Here is a 15,080-nt window from a genome sequence, read left to right as displayed (position 1 = left end):
TCTCTTTGTTTGGGAAATCACAGTCTGCAAGCAGTTATCTGCAACCGACCGACAAAGAGAAGATGCCTATCCTTAACATTACACAAACTTATATATGAAAATGTGTGACTATCTGATTGGTCTATACTGATGGTTTTAAACTTAGTTCCCCCTTGATTGGTGTGCAGTCTGGTCCCAATCTCTTGGCACTTTCTTCATCCAATCCCGTGGGGCAGCGCCCATCTGTGAAATCTAAATAATTCCATTACTGACTGTTTCTGAGGTACCCCTCATTGTGCAGTTGTTTAACCTGTAACTCATGTTTACCAGGTCAACAGTTTCTGGGGGGTCACTTCTACTACTCTATCACAGTTACTATACCATTCTCAAAGCTACATTCTTTTACAAGCAGTTGATAGAAAGCATTTAATAACTTTTAATCCTTACAGGGTTTACTTAAAAGGTGATGGAGAGTAGGATGGAAATGTATAAGGGAATTAGGGTGCACAACTCAAATATTAAACACACATTTTATTTTGATTCCTCAATTAGGATGTGACTCTCATTCATTTACTGGAGACTTACTCTAAAGCAATGTTGTTGCTATAAAATTTTATAATTTACATGAACCAGCATCTGGTCCCCATGAGGAAGGCCAAGTCCCTACAGTAAGAGTGCATAAACACATTTATGTCCACAGTTATACCAGGTGCACACACACACATACAGGGCTGGGCAATGTAGATTAATCAATACAGTGAAATTATTAAAAAGTCTTTCCAATATGAATATATGTCATAGTGCAACAAGAAATGGTTCCACTTCGCTCTTCATATATGTGAAACCAAACCAAAAACAAATTTTCTTTATTAATTATTTTTGATGAACCCAATAACCAGGATCAGGATCAAAGAATTAAATAATTATTATAAATATAATTCATTCATCTTGTTACCAATGATCAGCATGAATACTAAATTACTGCCCAGTTCTGTGACAATGAGACAGGAAAAATGACGTGACACAGAGGAGTGACAGCAGAATTGAATGGATCTCAAAACGACACAATCTGTATAGTTTTGGTCTGTAAAAGACAGTTTCATCTTAGCACAATGCTGAACTTAAAGAATATTAATCTGTTGGTCAGCAGTAATGCTTGGGTCGTGTAGAGTATTTTTTTTTGGTTGTTTTATAATAGTTCTCTTAGGTGAACTGAGGAGCTCAACAGTGTGTATCAGATGCCATATGGATTCTGAAAGCCTCTGAGACCTGCATTTGGCTTCCTAGAACTCAAGTTGACCAGACTTGCGTTGAATGAAAAAGCAAGTTCACTGTCAGTTGGTGTGTTTCTTTTCTTGGCATATCTGAAAGGTCTGGCAGGTGAGTGTCAGCGTGAGGCAGGTGGTTGTGTGGATGTATGGGTCTTTCTGTGTCTCTGTGGAGCTTCAGCCTTCATCTTGAAGCTCTCCCAGTCAGCAGGGTATTCTTCTGTCAGAGGTGAAGCTGAGGCAATGAGGTCACTGAATGACAGCAGTGTAAATGTGGTTGGAGGAGGAAGAGATGCAGGTGGAGGCTTGGGGGGGGGGGGGTAATAAAAAAAACAAACAAAAAAAAACATATGTACAGATATTAAAACAATCTCAGAGCATCACTCTTGCTGTTTCCTAGTGACTATGTGAGTTAGATCCCTAGTTGCGACGACGTGTACAAAAGCCTTCAGTCAAAAGCTAGGTTAAATTAAAAGGTTTATTCCAGTACAATGTTAATTTAAAAAATTAACAATTTTTTTTTTAACCCACTTCCTCTCTGTAAAAGAACACAGCACCTTTGTTCTGGCAGCTGTGGGCATTTAGCCATGACTGGCTGCTTTAAAATGGCTACTCGTACTTTGAAAATACTTGTTTTAATCTTTGCTAGGTGACAGATGGGGATAATTCGCAGACAATGTTAGAACAACACAGGCTAGAGAAGCTGGAATAACAAGAAACAGTCTCAAGGAGACGGGTAGTACAGCTGAGAAACACCACATCCTGACAAGGTGGAAAGTCATTCTGAATGCGAGCAGCTCTCAGTGGTTAACAAGTAAATGTTATGTATCCTTACTGCAGAGTGAGGTTTGTCCACTGGCCCAAGTGCTACAGCAACATGATGGTCAGCGTCCAGTAGGCTCTCCTGCAGAATCACATACATAAACATCAGCACATATTCAACACAGTCATATTCAATTAATTCCATCACCATCATTTTACCTCAAAAACACTGCCAGAATCGTAGCTACTCTTCCTGATGATGTTAGACAAGCCTCGTCTCTGGCAATGTTTAAGTCCAAGCTAAAAACTTTAGCATTAATCATTAATCAATTTCATTTCAAGTTAATTTTCCACTATTTGCTGGTTCTTATTTTGATTTTTGCCTATGTACTTTTCATTTGTCTTTTATTTCGGTAAAGCACTTTGCATTACTCTGTGTATGAATTGTGCTATATAAATAAACTTGCCTTGCCTTCTTATCATGCTACATAAAGGAAAAAACGTGCTAAGCTAATTGAAAATCAGAGCTTGACAATTGACTACATGACAAATAATACATACTGGCATCCTTATCAGATGCCCATTTCTACATTAATCCTGCAGGCATCCATTTATGTCTAATCTCTTGAATATAGATATTCAAATATCTATATTTTTACACAGACACACATATATATATATATACATACATATATATATATGAATACACACACATATGTATATATATATATATATATATATATATATATGTATTCAGTGAAAAAAATGTCAGCTCCTGGGATGTTCATCACTTTTGTATCCTTGTGAATCTATACAGCTCATTTTTCACTGTTTCCCTACTGCTACCTCTATTCACATTTTAAAGAGCACACAGATGTCTCAGTTTGTTTAGATCCAACCTTAATTTATCCCAGGTCACTTTAAAACATCTTCTTTTCCTTTCGGCTGCTCCCTTCAGGGGTCACCACAGCAAATCATCTGCCTCCATTTAACCCTATCCTCTGTATCCTCCTCACCCACACCAACTATCCTCATGTTCTCCTTCACTACATCCAAGAACCTCCTCTTTGGTCTTCCTCTAGGCCTCCTTCCTGGCAGCTCTAACCTCAGCATCCTTTTACCACTGTCCCTCCTCTGAACATGTCCAAACCATCTCAGTCTGGCTTCCCTGGCTTCACTTCAAAACATCTATTCAAACATTTTGTTTTCATGCTATAGCTTCTAGTCCAAATACCAATGCTTTGTTACAGACACTTTTCATAAACTTGGCCAGTAAAAGGCAAAAGCTGAATGTGTATATGTGGGAGTAACAGGTGGTGGTGTATGTGTAGTGGGGGGTTGGTTACAAAATAGCAGAGAGTAAGGGTGGGAGAAAAATATCACCAAGAACTGCATACTTTGTCATTTTACTGTCAATAAAAAGTGGAAAGTGCTGGCTTTCTTACAGTCGTTTGCGTTTGTGTCCAGTTGATTATGTCCCTTGTTGGCTGTGTCTAGAGGCTGTGTGGGGGAGTTCACCCAAGGTCAGCAGGAAGTATTAAGTCTCATGCTGCTCTCTGATCCAGCCAATCAGGCCAAAGTAGTAGGACAAAGGACGTAGGAGCTTTGAGCATTTGTGCATAGGACAAATCTGAGAAATGAGTTCACTCCAAGTTAATTTGACCTCTGAGGGACAGTTCAATCATTTGCTGATTACAAATAATAGTGTGTGTCACTGCTCCTAAGGACATACTGGGAGATGATCAGCTTAACTGAGGTCTGTACATTACAAAGCATGTGTCTTTGTGTATTTACCATTTAAAAAACTGAATTACTGTAATAAGTAAATATGAGATTTTCTTTAATACTCAAGCACTTCTTTATAGAGCTTCATTTATTTTTAACAAAATAACAGCACAAGTTTCTGTTCAATATTATATATTTTAGCCTTCATGTTTTTTTCTAATATTCAAACCTGAGGCCAAATTCACAAAGTGTGTTTGTTTGGTGGCACCTTTTAGTCTGGTGATCAGACTGGCATAGTTTGGTAAACTTGTAAAATCATGACCATATGTGCTTTTGAGGGTAGGTATCTCATAGATGACAGAAAATGCATTAAATTCTTTAAAATCCTTTAAGGGGAAAGCCTTTTGAAAAGTGACAAATGATTATCAAAATAGAGGCTGATTAATTTATTAATAATATGCTTACTACATACTGATTGTTTCAGCTCTAATTGGTAATGATTCATTTCTAAGTCCACCATTTGTGCATTTTGTTTCATTCAACAATTTACCTATTTTTTGTAGGCATGTATCAATCTGGAACAGTTCTGATGCTTATTGATGTACTCTGTAAAGACTGTTTAAACTTACATTTCATATTAAATAACATTAAATAAACTACTATTAACATAATGGCAGAGATTTTCACTTTTATAGAAAAATAGTGTCTTTGCTTCACACATTTATGCTACAAAACTTACATTACCTCATGTTTTATACCGTACAAATCCCACATTCTATTTGTTATTGTTGCTTCCCTTTGCTCTATAATCTATGGGACACAAACATTAAAATCTACCTATGATTGGTATAAGCGAGATGTTATTCCCTGGTGTGAAAACACAGACACTAACACAGCATTAACCCTCCAGGACCACGAAAGGAATGGAGAAAGGAGAGGAGAGGTAACGTCAGGCTTTTCAAACCGGTGGTAACCTTTTAGCAGGCACTTGTTAATCTCGCTGACACTGGGCATAGAGAAAAGCATGAGAGGAAGAGGGGAGGGGTGTAGAGAGGAAAAAAATACATGGAGAAGGGAGGATAGGAGGCATGGCACAGTAAAATGAGGGATGAAGATGAAGAGAGAAGATCAAAGTGAGAAATGCAGAGGAGGAGGAGAGAAGAATAAGACAAGACAAGAAGAGGATCAGAAAAGAGCAGACGAACTGGGGAGAGGAATGATGCCAACAGTTGATCCTTCTGCTCTAACAGGGAGGCACATGGTGTTCGGGGGGGGGTGTAGCATGTGAGGTTCTAGGTAAATATCATGCTGCCATTCCTCTTTGGAAAATATGCACGTCAGCATCTATTTGAAATCTTGTGACTAAACTAGTCTTAAATCTGTCTTCAACCTGTTTTTGGCTTGTCATTTGACAGAATAAGTGCAAAAAAGACAAAGTCTAGCCTTTTGGAGTTCACAGTAGGTAATCATTCTTCACAACTGTACACAAACAGACTCACTTCAAACAGCCAGTCCTCCTCTTCTTCCTCATCTAGATGCATCTTGGTCTGGCGAAGCACCTGTCCCTGTGTGAGTGGTTCAGAGGACAGGTGAAACTCCACCCTCTGCAGGTTGAAGCCCAGGCCTGTGCCGATGGCTTTGATGAAGCTCTCTTTCAGGGCCTTGGTGAAGAGGGAAGGAACCTGATCAGTTACATGCAGAAAACACAACCATCTGTTTGTATGTCTGACAAAACTGACAAGGACTGTCTGTTTGTGTGTATGTGTGTTGCGTATGTGTATTTTGGCTCTGCAGCACAAAAACTTAAAACCATAACAGATGGGAATTTATGCACACTGGTATAACAGTGTGTGTATACAAAAGAGCCATTCTGTATATATGTGTGTGTGAGAATGTGTCCAGCCAAAACCAACTCTGCTCAATAGCCAATGAGCCACAATGAAAGTATTACAAAGCTAATCGCTATGGCAACCATCGAGCTCTGCCATTAGTCAACAGTGTGGTGATGATATCAGAGCTTGACGTCTATGTGCCACCCGCTCAACCTCACAAAATCTTTACTTAGCACCACTGTTGCTGTCGCTATCCATCTGTGTGTGTGTGTGTGTGTGTGTCAAGAAAAAACAATAAGGAAAAATAGGAGAAAACAGAAAACAGGAAAGAAAAGAAAGAACTGCTGTGTTTCTCTGAGGTCAAAACCCAAAAATAAAGAATGACAAAGTGAGAAAAATGGGAGTTAAGGAGATGAATCTATATTTCACACATTTATGTGTAAAATGCACAAATGTATGTGTGAGCGTTTGCGCTGTGAAGGATGCTGGAAATGTTATTTTCTCCCTATGTTTCATTCTGAAAACACATGCATGAAACCGCCGAGGCCCAGCGACGACGCAGTGTGACGCCAGGGTAGTATGGTTGCCATGGTTACCCAGTGGCGGTAGAACGTGGTGAGCTGCTGGTGCTCTGAGCCTGCTGATTGGATAACACTCCACTCATAGGCTGTAAACTGACGAGTCATGATGCGGAAAAACTCCGGCACAGAGCTGCTACCTGGAGGGAAGGAGGGGGTGGCCGAGTGAGGGGTAGAGGTATGAAGGCAGAATAGAAAGTCAAGGGGAAAGAGAAAAGATGGAGACAGGCAGAGGGAGAAGGGAAGAAGGAGGAAGAAAGGAAAAACAACATGAGGTTTGAAGAAGATGGAGCCAGAGCGCAAATGCAAAACTGAATTATTGTTATGACTATCCCAAAAATAGTGTTTTTGAGAAAAGTGAACTTCTGACTCTCTTAAATACATATAATACCACACAGTTGAATGCGAGCACACACGCACGCACGCACACACAAACACAGAGCCTCAGCCGAGACCTTTTACACAGTCAAGACAACAGTGACCCCTTGTGGTTGAATTGTGAATTACAGCGAATATAAACTATTGTGCTTGATCCTTGGATGTTTATACTAAGATGTGGCTAGTAGGATTATCACTAGTATGAAAAGACACCTGACACAGATTTGCACAGGTTAATGTTTAAGCTTTTCTTCCATCCTAAAACAGCAGAAATCTCAAAGTTACTACTCATATTTCACTGAAGACCATATAACTGTCTTTGCTTACAACTAATTTTTAGTTTAATACTGTTCAGCCTGATCATACATACAAAGCCTAAATGAGCTGAATTATAATTAACTGGATCCAGGCCAAAACACCACCAAACATTTCTGTAAACAATTTAGAAGAATATGCTGAGTAGGGTTTGGCAACAAAATTTGCTCTGACAATCTTGCTGCCACCCCTTCTCTCTATTTTCTTCCAACACCAATCTTTATTTTAATAGCCAATCATGATTTCGCTATTGCCTTTCTTTCCTTGCTCTATTTGCCCCAAACAATATTGCACCAAGTGATTTCCAATCTCCTTAGATGAGCAAACATGCAGATTTTATTCAGATTTCTGCTTTGGGAAGGCTGAAGGAAAAAAACAACAAATTTGCAATGAATATAATAGTAATTTATGCAGTGATCCATTCCAATCTAAGGCGTGAATCAGTTTATGGTTGAACTATACTTGTTTTTCAGTGGCTGGAGAAAATATTTGTAGTCAGCGTCTGGCACTTAAAGCCAAATTTTAAATCACTGAAGTTCATGTATTTTTATAATTTAATTACCAGTGAAATATGTAGTGACATGAGTGCATCTACAATTACTGACTAATATTATCATATTTTCATCTGGTGACATCAGTATTTACCAGGCATGGTAGTCTTCATGATATCCACCCCCACCTGCATCCCCTGCTCTGCAGCCAGCACAGCGTAGTCCCCCTGGTGGGAGATGTTGAAACTCCACGTCTGACTTGAACTGGAGCTGACCTAAAGTCCAGCATATCTTCGTTAACACATAGAAACTGTGCTGCAACCTTTATAATAACCACTGTCCAACTGACATATAAATCAAGCATATTTATTCTAAGCAGCAAGTACATAAACTTTTACTGACATATTTCTCATCATTATTTATCAGAAATATCACATTTCAGTGTTCACTCCTCTGAGCCAGACATGGGCTATAAACAAGTGAATAAAAATACTGTCTTTTAACAGTCAACATTGACACAGAAAGGGGCAGGTAAGTAGAAATTAATGTTAGGCATTCACAGTTTTTTCCATACCCACAGAAAGTTATTTTAAATTTTAAAAGATGCCAAATTTTGTGTAAAACATAAATTATTTCCATTTGATCGAGAAGCCACTCAGTGTCCTCATACAGCCCTGATGGGGAGCTGGAACTACAGGATACAGTATTTATGTGAAACAATAACATTTTACATCTTCTAGTTTAGCATGTATAAGCTCTATGTATTAATATACTATAATGAAGCAATTATAACTCCTCTCATAAGGACTGCTTTACTCATTAGCTAGTTAAACAGCAGCCACATTACAGGAGAAGTTGTTAAAGTCACATGTCCACCCACACCTCTTACAAAAACATTACAGTGTGTTAACATTAAAAGGTTTATATAGCATGTATAAATGTTAAATCTGGGACTTAAAGTGTTATGGTGCCAGTGAATACTATCAGGCTGTGTGGAGTAATATGATTTTTACTAGCTGGGAGATTAAAAGCAGAAAAGCCAAACTCTCCCATTAGAAGGGAGGACGAGGAAAGCACCGTACAATCAGGTTAAGGGACAGTTAAGAAAACATGTTTTATGAAAACAATCAACATGAGAGAGAGGCTTATTATAAACCTTCAGTGGTGCTGCCAGGTAAGGCTTCCCTCTGGGAGATCGCTCCAGTCTTATCTCTGACCAGGGGATCCCCATCTTCTCACACACAAACCTTCTCAGCATCAACCTGCCAGCCTGACGGGGCGACACAGTGACAGCGTGTGAGTTAAGTAGCAGGACCAGATTAGGGTACAGTAGTCGGTATCAGTGCGATACAATCGTCATGCAGCAGGAAAAGTTTCCAGTCAGACTCACCATGGCTGATTTAGCGTCCTTGGAGAACACAAACTGCCCGATCCTTTCTTTCTCCTCCCTCTGAATACAACGAGCGGCGAAGAGCCAGTCAGACCTGCTCGGTGTCCACGACCCACAGCGAAAAGCCCACCGGACAGACCCCATGTGCTCATCTCTGTCCCCACAACTCCGCACTGCTGACAGACAGTTGCCGAGCTAACGTTAGCATGTGCGGAGTGACTGTCAACAACATCTGCGAAACGTCATATCTGAGACACCCAGGCCGTGACAGTGGAGAACCGACAGGTTGACTGGTTGTCGTTAACAAAACTACCCAAAGTTTACTGATGTCTATAATTCAGGGCGCAGGCGAGCTGTCCGGCGACATAATATGTCGTCATAAGTGGGCGCGGTGGAGGACTGACCAATAGGAGCGATAGAAACAGTGCGCCCCTATTGATGTCTTCAAGTTCTCACGGGAATGTTGGAAAATTTTCCTACAGACCGTGTTGAGGTGTCGATGAATACAGTCACTGCAGTGACACGTTTCACTTGCCTGACATGTGACATTCGATTGGAAAATGAAGTTGTGATGTATGAAACGGTAAATATGTAGCGTGTCACCCGTGCTACCTTACCTACACTACGGCGAAATCCTTATCAAGCAGCCAATCCCCCTTTTCCTGCAACTGCGTGGAAAATCTAGTAACCTGCTGTTAAATAAAAACGAAAGGCATATATTGCAAGGAGTTATTTTGTATTATTTTATTTGTGTTTTTATTTTGACAATCGACTTAATCCTATTTACGACTCGAGGCTCAGCATTATCAGTTTTCCGACGCACCGTTGAAAGCAGCATTACTATTACATTTCTACGATGATATTTTCATTGCGTTAGGCTACACATTTGTGCATAAAGGTGAGTTGTTTTTATTATATCTGTTAGAGCATTTATGTGAGGTGTTTAGGATATGCATTACAAAACAGTACATTACATTTCTTATTATTATGAAAATGCGATGGGCTCCTCTGGTTAGAAAAAAACAAAAGAGTATATTCTAACCTAAAAATATGCTTATAGCTATTTTGTCCACATGTTAATTAACAAGGAATTGTACTTTACATGGGAGATATGTTTATTATAGAAGTCTATGAGCACACTAGATATTTTTAGTTGGTGTATAATTTGGTTGTATAAGCCAAATAGAACAATGCAGGAAAAATTGTACCATTGTACCCATTGTATTTTATCACTGACAGCTGTCCTCATCTGTAAATTCACCACGTTTACTTACACCCTGCATCTCTGTTTACAATGAGCTATTAACCATGCAAAATGTGACATACAGTAATCTACAATAATGATTTCTCTACTGTGATTTCTCACAATTGACTTGACACACTGTGTATGTCACTATGCTTTGCTCTACCTACAGGAAGATTGCAGAGCCTCTTTCTGTTTGTGTAAGCTCATCCAGCAGCTTGTCCAGGCCAGGAAATCAAAGGTGGAAAACCCTGCATGTCTTGGTATAATGATGCTCTGTGGTTTCTGCTACATCAAGTAAGGGCCTCGTCAAGGAAACAAGTGAACTCTAGTAAACCTGAAAAAAAGAAAGCTTTTGAGGATTTACTCCTACCTGGCGTGACCTGTTCGACTACACACACTTCTTTCCTCCTTCTGTCCCCATAACTTCAAGTGTCACATGCTGTTACACAGAGCCAGCCTCTAGAGTAACAGCTGGGATCAGTTTCCCAGGTGGGAAACTTCACAGGGACCACTAGAACCACAGAGGAACTTCTTTCTGATTGAAAACCTTTGAAGAAAAGCTTCACCGCTAGTCACTGACTAACCTTTACAATAAACAATCTCACTTCTCACTTTGAGGACAAAGTCCAGTGTTTCCTGACCTGTGATCTGTCTGTCTGCGATCTGTACCCTCTTTCTTCTTTGTATATATACCTCCTTCCATACCTACCTCTCTCACTTCTAGGTGTTCTTGCTTATCTTTGTTTCCCCAATTATCTCTCCTCATCTCTGTTTTGCTCTATATTTCTGGGGCTTCTGTCCTCTCCTTGCTGCCGAGCTGGATTTTCTGCAGGTGAAGCATCTGAAGAGGAAGAGGAAGAGCAACTACAGTGTGAAAGAGACACAGACTCTCATCAAAGAGATCCACAAGAGGAGAGATGTGTTGTTCTCCAGACAGCAGGTGTAGCAGTTCTTCTCTTCTCTTCTCTTCTCTTCTCTTCTCTTCTCTTCTCTTCTCTTCTCTTAAATCGGAGCATTTATGGGCCAGAGAATCACCACAAAATTCAACTGATTATCTATAATCAGTAGTTTTTTGCAGGACATTCTGTTTGTGTATTCAGTATAAAGTGATCTTTGTTTTTGTTTTTCACTGCCACTACATCTGCTCCTCATTTGTGGACACATTCATTATTTCCACTGTCTATCAGAGAGCACTGACAAAAACACACCTATTACAAATCGTCAACAGTCTTTAAAAAAATGAAGCAACTCTATAAACAGTCTTGTCAAAAATGTTTTTATTTTCCTCAAAAATCCAGAAAAAAAATAATAAAATTGTTGTTTCTTCTTGTCTTCTCGGTGTGTGAAAATAGAACGTGGCCATTAATGAACTGAAGAGACAGGCATGGGAGGAAGTGGCCCAAGGTGTCAATTCACTGGGGGAGGGCGAGCTACGAACTGCTGCTGAGGTGTGTTTATTTCTCTGTTCAAATCCCATTTGTCTTCTGTTTCTTTGTGTTGCCTTAGAAAAAGAAAGAGTTTGAGCTGTTTTTAATAACTTTAGGTAAAGCGTCGTTACCTGGACTGGCGTGCACTGATGAAGAGAAAACAGCTTCAGACTGAACTCTCCCACCCCTCTGCCTCATCCTCCTCTTTGGCCCTGAAGACTGAGTATGATCACTCCTCCCCTGAGCATGAGGCAGCTTCTCTGGGGTCTGGGTGTGACCAGCTGTTTGATATCTCAGGCCTCCCAAAGGACTGTCACTGTGATTGGCCAGAGCTGGGGGCCCTCGGTGGGCTGAACAGTCAGGCCACAGTGGCACCGCTGGGTGTGAAGATGGAAGATGATGTCAATGACTACAGAGTAAGAAACAGAAATTCGTCATCATCATCATTGTCGTCATATTCATCTTCATCATCATCATCATCATCATCAAGGTGCCACATACTGCCTATGTGTGCAAAATAATAATGCAAAACAGAAGCTTTGTTCTTACATCACAGGTTTCCCTGTATAGATTAGATATTCTGATTAAACCAGTCTATTAAACAAATCAGCATGTAAATGAGAACATAATTATTTTCCCAAACACCTTCATGCTTTATTATAGATAGATCCTGTTAAAGACACCTGGGTTATGGGATGACAAATAGCCTGTATTGACATACAAGTATTTGCTAATGTGTTAATTAGCTTAATTAATATCCTCATCAGCAGAGAGAGTTATGTTTAATATAGCACAGTGATTATGCAACACATTATGTAGCTCAAATGGCTCTTGTTAATCTGTTTTTTTGATTGAGCTCATGCAGGTTCACACAGTAGAGATCTAATTAAATTAAGGACATCTCAGTTAATTTAGATTTTATTTAAAAGTGACATTTTACCTTTTTGTGACACTGTTAAGATCTGTTTTTAGATTAAATTATGTTTACACTCATCTTGGAAATCCCTGATTTTCCTGTTAGTTGTGCATTTAGTATCTTTCACAGTAAGTATCTTTCTTTTTTTTTCTTATTAAATTGTGAGTTGTCTTCTAAGATTCAAGCAGCAATAGAGTTAATAGATTTTTGTGTCAGACCACAAAATTATCAGTTTACCAGATGAGAGCCTCACCTGGGGTTTGATTGTTTTTGGGGGGTAAATCTTTTAGGAAGCAAGGTGAGGGCCAATCTGAATATCACCTTAAAATGCCTTAAAAACATAAATAATTATTCTTTGTACACAGGGATGTTAGTACGAAAAAAGCACAACATTTTTTAGACAGGTAAACAAAGTCAAAGTTGCTGAGTTAAGCTCAAAGAAACTCCACATCCTACATTTCCCACCCTACATTGATTGCCTCACTTGAAAAAGTTTCTCCACAGCCATTTTTAAACAGCCTGAGTGCTATTGCTTCTTATGACTGGTGTGTGGAGTGCCGTTTTAGTGACCTCACTCTCTTACTCCAGCTGATTGACGATGCTGATGTGGGATATGGAGAGACACATATAGATGATATCCCCCCCCTCCTCAGCGACATTGAGTCACATGGTGAGGGGCATGTTGGTGATGCTTACTCCCACAGTGACTCGGGCATGCTCAGCTCTTCCAAGGCTCCGGTCTCCACCACCAACAGAGACCTGGTGCTGACTAGTGGCCTGATTGGAACACCAGCACATGCTCTGGATGTACTCACCAGTCATGAGAACATGGGATCAGGGTTTCTCGCTGTTGTTGAGAAACAGCGTCTGGAGCTGGAAAGACAGCGCCTGGCTGTGGAAACTGAACGCCTGGCAGTGGAGAAAGAGCGGCTGCTGGTGGAGAAGGATCGACTTTGTCAGATGGAGGTAGAGAGGGAAAGATTGCAGCTGGAAAGAGAGAGGCTACAAGTGGAGAGGGAGACACTGAGGTTTTTGCTCCTCAGCCAATCAGAGCACATCAACTCTTTCAACCTGCCACCACAGCAAGGCCCGCCCTTGTCCTCCGCACCTTGTTTATCCTCTACTCATGAAGGATACAGAGAGAGAGAGAAAGAAGTTAAAGGGTGGACCTCAGCAGTGGATCTGGAGACAGAAAGTCTAAAACTGGAGAAGGAGAGATTGCAGTTGGAGAAAGAAAGACTGCAGGTCTTCAGATTTGAGGCCAGCAGACTGCAGATTGAGCGGGAGCGCCTCCAAGTGGAGAAAGAAAGATTGCAGCTGCACAAAGCTGCACATTAAGATAAGGGGACAATTGAAGAGAGAGATATAGGAAACTGAAAATGATAAATGCGTTTTTTACTGGCTACCAGGGTGAGAATAATACAGCATTTGCATCCGCTGCTCCCTAATCAAATCCTAATCCCCTAATTGCCCATATCCTTAAAGAAGTTGAGTGTCTGGCATATTTATGCCATTTATTTATTTTTAATAAAAAAGATGCATTGATTATCCATCCATCCATCTTCTTCCACTAATCCGGGGCCAGTTTGTGGGGGCAGTACCCTAAGCAGGGATGGCCAGACTTCCTTTTCCCTGGACACTTCGTCCAGCTCTTCCGGGGGGACACCGAGGTGTTCCCAGGCCAGCTGAGAGACATAGTCCCTCCAGCGTGTCCTGGGTCTTTCCCCGGGGCCTCCTCCCGGTCAAACATGCCCGGAACACCTCCCCAGGGAGGCACCCAGGGGGCATCCAGAACAGCCATCTCAGCTGGCTCGTCTCAATGTGGAGGAGCAGCGGCTCTACTCCGAGCTCCTCCCGGGTGACCGAGCTTCTCACCCTGTCTCTAAGGGAGTGCCTGGCCACCCTGTGAAGGAAGCTCATTTCAGCTGCGTGTATCCAAGACCTTGTCCTTTCGGTCATGACCCAAAGCTCATGGCCATAGGTGAGAGTAGGAAGAGTAGGAGTAGGAGTAGGGACGTAGGTTGACCTACCTCTTAAACTCCTCCACCTGAGGCAGGAATACACTTAAAATGATAAACAATAAACATGTAATATTTGGTTGGGATACGAAGCAGGTTGGCACTGAAAATATGTTATTTAGAAAAGACAACTTTGCTCAGATATTGAGCAAAAAACCAATAATGTGCAATATAATCAATGCAAGTATTTAATAATGGTAAATATGAAAGAATGGAATCATAATATAGTACTGTGTATTTGTGCATAAAATCAGTGTCATTTATCTAGTGCATGGGTGCTTACCTTTTAAAATTAAGGTTCCAATGCTGCAAAAAAACAAAACAAAAAACAAACAAATAAAAACAAAATTGTTTCTTGTACAGAAGATTTTTATCCTCATTATCTCTTTTGAAGTCTTGCCATCCAGTGCATTTGTTAACATATTTGTTACATGCTAATACTTGTGACTTTGTATATTCATTCATCAATTTTAAAACAATAATGCAGATATTTTTTCTTGTATGTCTACTTGTCCTGGAAGTGGGACAGTGAGACACTGTCAACAATACCAGCACAATGAAATCGAAGCAGCTTATAACTGACTACTGAAAACTGTTTTGTATTTATCTCAATTTCAGTCCCTGTGGTTCTCTGTTGCTAAGTTTGTAAGTAATTCTTGTTGAGAAATGTGACTTCTAGATTAATTTTATAATGATCAGATCATGATATAATAAATTCTGTTACACATTCAACTCCCCTACTTTTGAAGACCCGC

General features: G+C 40.3%; 2 protein-coding genes across 3 annotated transcripts; one reads left to right on the top strand and one right to left on the bottom strand.

Annotated features, from left to right (window-relative positions):
* Nucleotides 1-492: 492 nt before the first annotated feature.
* Nucleotides 493-9,109, bottom strand: aasdhppt (aminoadipate-semialdehyde dehydrogenase-phosphopantetheinyl transferase). 2 transcript variants are annotated; one of them, XM_026299174.1, is made up of 7 exons: nt 8,719-9,109; nt 8,485-8,598; nt 7,483-7,603; nt 6,163-6,284; nt 5,234-5,395; nt 2,083-2,151; nt 493-1,552 (listed from the first exon to the last, which is right to left on the bottom strand). In XM_026299174.1, exons 1-7 carry the CDS (start codon nt 8,860-8,862, stop codon nt 1,367-1,369), a joined length of 918 nt encoding a protein of 305 aa, XP_026154959.1. In that variant the 5' UTR covers nt 8,863-9,109; the 3' UTR covers nt 493-1,366. The 2 variants fall into 2 exon arrangements, with proteins under 2 accessions (XP_026154959.1, XP_026154960.1); XM_026299175.1 differs by lacking the exon at nt 8,485-8,598.
* A 69-nt stretch (nt 9,110-9,178) lies between these two features.
* On the top strand, nt 9,179-13,645 carry msantd4 (Myb/SANT-like DNA-binding domain containing 4 with coiled-coils). Its single transcript, XM_026313391.1, has 5 exons — nt 9,179-9,301; nt 10,689-10,904; nt 11,317-11,412; nt 11,508-11,792; nt 12,896-13,645. Exons 1-5 carry the CDS (start codon nt 9,179-9,181, stop codon nt 13,643-13,645), a joined length of 1,470 nt encoding a protein of 489 aa, XP_026169176.1.
* The last annotated feature ends 1,435 nt before the right edge of the window (nt 13,646-15,080 follow it).

The sequence above is a fragment of the Mastacembelus armatus genome, chromosome 13 (assembly GCF_900324485.2).
Source record: "Mastacembelus armatus chromosome 13, fMasArm1.2, whole genome shotgun sequence".
Classification (NCBI taxonomy): Eukaryota; Metazoa; Chordata; class Actinopteri; order Synbranchiformes; family Mastacembelidae; genus Mastacembelus; species Mastacembelus armatus.
Note: the sequence above shows the minus strand (reverse complement) of the source record. Positions and strands in the feature narration are given on the sequence as shown.

Bases quoted from the DNA above. Each gene is read 5' to 3' on its own strand.
- aasdhppt (XM_026299174.1), bottom strand. From the start codon at position 8,862: ATGGGGTCTGTCCGGTGGGCTTTTCGCTGTGGGTCGTGGACACCGAGC. The intron at 6,285-7,482 runs GTAAATACTGAT...CCTTCCCTCCAG, and splicing joins CATGAAGACTACCATGCCTG to GTAGCAGCTCTGTGCCGGAG. The intron at 1,553-2,082 runs GTAAGGATACAT...CCCCCCCCCAAG, and splicing joins TGGACAAACCTCACTCTGCA to CCTCCACCTGCATCTCTTCC.
- msantd4 (XM_026313391.1), top strand. From the start codon at position 9,179: ATGTTGGAAAATTTTCCTACAGACCGTGTTGAGGTGTCGATGAATACA. The intron at 9,302-10,688 runs GTAAATATGTAG...TCTCACTTCTAG, and splicing joins AAGTTGTGATGTATGAAACG to GTGTTCTTGCTTATCTTTGT. The intron at 10,905-11,316 runs GTGTAGCAGTTC...GTGTGAAAATAG, and splicing joins TGTTGTTCTCCAGACAGCAG to AACGTGGCCATTAATGAACT.